General features: G+C 53.3%; 2 protein-coding genes across 2 annotated transcripts; both read right to left on the reverse strand.

Moving 5' to 3' along the window:
• Positions 1-758: 758 nt before the first annotated feature.
• MYCFIDRAFT_152576 (uncharacterized protein) lies at positions 759-2,231 on the reverse strand (the record flags this gene model as incomplete). Its single annotated transcript, XM_007926791.1, has 2 exons — positions 759-1,160; positions 1,212-2,231. 2 exons carry the CDS (start codon positions 2,229-2,231, stop codon positions 759-761), a joined length of 1,422 nt encoding a protein of 473 aa, XP_007924982.1.
• Positions 2,232-2,563: 332 nt separating this feature from the next.
• Positions 2,564-3,714, reverse strand: MYCFIDRAFT_210858 (uncharacterized protein). The gene is made up of 2 exons (XM_007926792.1): positions 3,251-3,714; positions 2,564-3,139 (listed from the first exon to the last, which is right to left on the reverse strand). Exons 1-2 carry the CDS (start codon positions 3,514-3,516, stop codon positions 2,731-2,733), a joined length of 675 nt encoding a protein of 224 aa, XP_007924983.1. The 5' UTR covers positions 3,517-3,714; the 3' UTR covers positions 2,564-2,730.
• Positions 3,715-3,915: the final 201 nt, after the last annotated feature.

The following is a 3,915-nucleotide window of genomic DNA, read 5'->3' on the forward strand; positions in this document are numbered from 1 at the left end:
GAGGCGGAGCGAGCGAAGGAAACACATCTATCAGCCTGCAAATTGCTAGCTGTGTAGTTATGACAGCACCAAAAGTCTTTCTGCGCTGTCATTGAGCAAACCAACGACTGGCTCTCTGGAAATCATCTTCGAAGAAATATGAGACACAGCAGCGCTCTTGTGGGAGCATATCTCGTTCGAAAGTCAATATTCGCAAGGCCGCTGAGGAATCAAAAGGATCAGTGAGTGGGCTGCTCCGATCGGCCGCCACTGTTACAATGCAGTGAAGCTCTTACGAGTTTTTAACCTCTGCCACATCGACATCGATTGTGGTGAACAAGCGACACCTCCACCAGAACAACATCAAGATGCCTGAGCGCAGGTCCTCCACGACAGGCGTGGATGTGTCCCGCACTCGAGCGCTGATCGGCGGGTAAAGGACTGGTGCGCACTCAGGTCATTGTAAGTTGTGCTGGATTACGACTTAGAGTCGCTCACGCCGGCTCCAGTTCGATGAGGAGGCTTGACCCGAGACTAACCGGCCGAGTCCGCAAAAGAAATCCCATTGCACTTCGGGTATTCCCCATTCGCGTTCGTTCGAGACTGCTTGCGGTCCAGGCGGGCGATGGTTGTTCATCAGCCCATGGCGCGCGCGCCGGGTCTGAAGAACAAAAAGGTGTGTTGTTGTCTTGCCAACATCCCACGAGTGAGCATTGGGGTCAGGCGGTATGCTGGATACAAGTCTGTACAATCTGTCGGTTCAATCAGCTATGCGAGACTCAATCATCCTTCTCTTCTTCGCCATCTTTCTCCTTCTCCTTATTTCCAGCTTCTTTCTTCTTTCTCTCCTTTCTAAGAGCCTCCCTAACCTTCTCGTCACCCTCATCCTTGGTCTCATCCCAGTCGACATCGTATTCCTCAGCGACCATCTTGATTTCTCTCCTTAACCTGTTTCCTTCATCAATCAACATCTCCCACTTAGGCAGATGAAACCCTTTGGCTTGGTACAATTGGCTCTGCCGTCTTGATACAGTAAAGTTCATGGCTGACTTGTAGCTCACTTCGCGATTGTGGTACAAAAACCACATGTAACCGCCGATCAAACCAGAAAGACCGACGAGATAGGTCACAGGCTCCATGACATCCCAGCCTAGATCTGTGAGGAAAGTCAAATAATACACCTGCATGTACGTCAGTCAATGTAGCATCTCAGCTCATGGAATATCACTCACAGCTCCCCACCAACCGATCAAGCCAGCAAAACCCAGTCTTGCCACATTCTTCGCACCACGATGCGCCAATTCGTCGCATTCACTCTTCAGCTGCGCCATACTGGATATACGGGCCGAAGTCTTCCGCAGGCGCATTCTCAAATAGTATGTGCGGTCATTGAAGCTTGGAACTCCAACACAAATAGCCTCAGGGGCTCCCTCAATGTCCACTGCGAATTCCTTTCCTCTCGCCGCATCACGAATGAAATCTCCAATCTCGGTGCTCGGACTCCACTTGACGAAGTTTGGTCGCGGAGGATGTCCAGGCTCTTCGTGCGACTTTGGGCCACCCTTCGTGCTTCCGCGGATGACACCAGTTCTCTGCCGCTTGCCATCGACCATTTCTTCATCGGCATCCTCAACATCGTCCTCTTTCTTTTCACGTCGTGCCTGCCGTTCTTCAGTCGCCTCGTCCTCTCCGACTGAGCCCTCCATACTGTCTTCTGCACGAAAAGTAATGTTTGGAGGTCGCTGCTTCCCGCTCTTCTCCTCATCGTAGAATGGCAGCTCACTCTGGATCAGACGTTCGAGGTAGCTCAATGGCTGCTGCGGATGGACCAACAAGGCCAAAGGTTCCACATCTTTGCGATCATTGTTATGATCTCTCGTTGTCAGAGGGAGGATGAGCTTCAGCATGCGTGATGGTGTGGTCAAAAGCTTTCCTTTGGTCATCGCCCCGGCGCTTCGATTTCGTTGAACAGGAGGGACATCAGAGCCGTCTCGCATCCATGGGCTGCGCGACTGCATCGCTTTGCTTTGCCTTTCCACCTTGCTGAAGTGGTCCTTTTCTGCTTTCGTGACATGCTGTGAAAGGCCAGTCGCTGGCTGCGAATACGAGCTGTCTGCTGCTGACTGAGTGTCGTATGGCTTTGTCTTTTCTCGTATTTGCGCCGTGTTCGAGGTCGAGAAAGCGCGTTCGTGTCGTGTCGCGGATGAAAGAGCTGCTATCGGTGGTGGTGGCGGCGATGGCGATGCCGGCATGGTGCTTGTCACACGCGCTCGAGCTCTCCGGAAGGCCGATGCACGCGTCGCGGCGAAATTGGTGGCCCGCGGAGCTGCCCGAACGATCCAGCGAGCGACGAAAGGCTCCATTGTGGGAGGATCGTTTCTAGCATGTCTCAGCAGTGTGAAAAGGTCAAATTGTCTGGCTGGTCTGCACATTCCAAGATTCACCTGTCTCGCACATATGACGAGCCGCCTACGTCATTCCACGTGGCCCAAATCATTGTACGACGACGGCAGTACACATGTCCTTTCCTTTCCCACTTCAGTGTTGAGCTGGCGACGACTGAGGGAACGCTGAGAAGTGCGGTCGGAGAGGATTCTTGTAGATGTTGAACTCACACCGTTTCGGCGTGTCTATCCGGGAGCGACGGAGCTCTTGAACGCTCTGTACTCTATATACGCCGTCGTAGGCACTGTCGTTATGGAAGCTGTCTTCGGAATATCCTCCCTCTGCAATGCCCTTCCATCATGCCTTTCATCGTCTCATCAAGATCAACCCACCCATTAAATGCAATGCCAGCAACATGGCAAACATCTTGCCAGCCTTCAGCACACTTCGTCTGATGGCGTCTGCCTCTACAATAAGAATGGTGCCACAGCTACCGCTCCCGGTCGTTGGCAATCCTGGTCCAACAGCCACAAGAGTCGAGCAATATCCACCTCCGGCGTAGCCAACTGTCTGCACCGTGACTGGGCTCTGCGTCGTAACAATGCCTCCGCCGCCTGCTACGTAGACTGTGGTGCCGGGGTGCTGGTATATGGTCGATGCTTCCTGATAGTATGTGGTCGTCGGCGCTTGAACGGAGCCAGAACATGTCTTGCCATTCGGACAGCATGCGACAACCGAATTCGCCCATTGACAGTAGTTGCCAGATGGACAGCAGCTGGTGCCTTTGTCAGCTCTCCATCTTCCTGTAACGAATGTAGCGCAGCGCTCGTAGATTGGACCTGAAAAGTGCCACATTGAAAGCTGCAAGTGCGCTGATCGTACTTACTAGCTGGGTTGCTGGATGTTGGTACAGCTCACAGGAAAGTTCGCAGGACATTGCGCTTGAACGGCACCTGTTGCTGTACCATCACTGCCTCCGCCTCCGCTCGTGCCGCTGTACACCCCATTGCCGTTGACAATCTGCAGCGAGCCTGTGAAGTTATTGATCTCTTGAGCTGTCGTGGTCGCGGCCAACGAGGATAGTATGCTCCAGACGAGGAGGATCGAGGGGATCGGTGCGCGCCTCCGCACTGTGCTGTGCGACAGCATCATGGCGACTCCTCGGCGCTCCTTTGCGATGCGTCTTAGTGGCTGGGAAGGCGGTGCACTCGAGCTCGGTCTTGGTATCTTCAGCTTCGAGTCGGGGCTGGCATTCTCGATTCCTGCACGTACAATGTCTCTCTTCCACCTCTTTTCACAAACTCCAGCAACGAATGTATTGCGCAACGAAAGACAGACATAAGCGAGAGAGAGAAAGAGAGTGAGTCGCACGAATAGAAGGTGGTTGGAAGCTTACTGAAACTTGATGGTAGCCGAGTATGTGCAGGCTTCGAGCTTGTTTGCGCTCATGCATAATGCATATGCCCTGTATCGTGGGCAGCCTTGCAAGCATTGCACTTCCCGGCAGCTCCGCGGGCATCAATGCTGGTGAGACGGTAACTTGGGCAAAGA

This window comes from Pseudocercospora fijiensis, assembly GCF_000340215.1.
Source record: "Pseudocercospora fijiensis CIRAD86 unplaced genomic scaffold MYCFIscaffold_3, whole genome shotgun sequence".
Lineage (NCBI taxonomy): Eukaryota > Fungi > Ascomycota > Dothideomycetes > Mycosphaerellales > Mycosphaerellaceae > Pseudocercospora > Pseudocercospora fijiensis.

Bases quoted from the DNA above. Each gene is read 5' to 3' on its own strand.
- MYCFIDRAFT_210858 (XM_007926792.1), bottom strand. From the start codon at position 3,516: ATGATGCTGTCGCACAGCACAGTGCGGAGGCGCGCACCGATCCCCTCG. The intron at 3,140-3,250 runs GTAAGTACGATC...CAAAGGCACCAG, and splicing joins AACATCCAGCAACCCAGCTA to CTGCTGTCCATCTGGCAACT.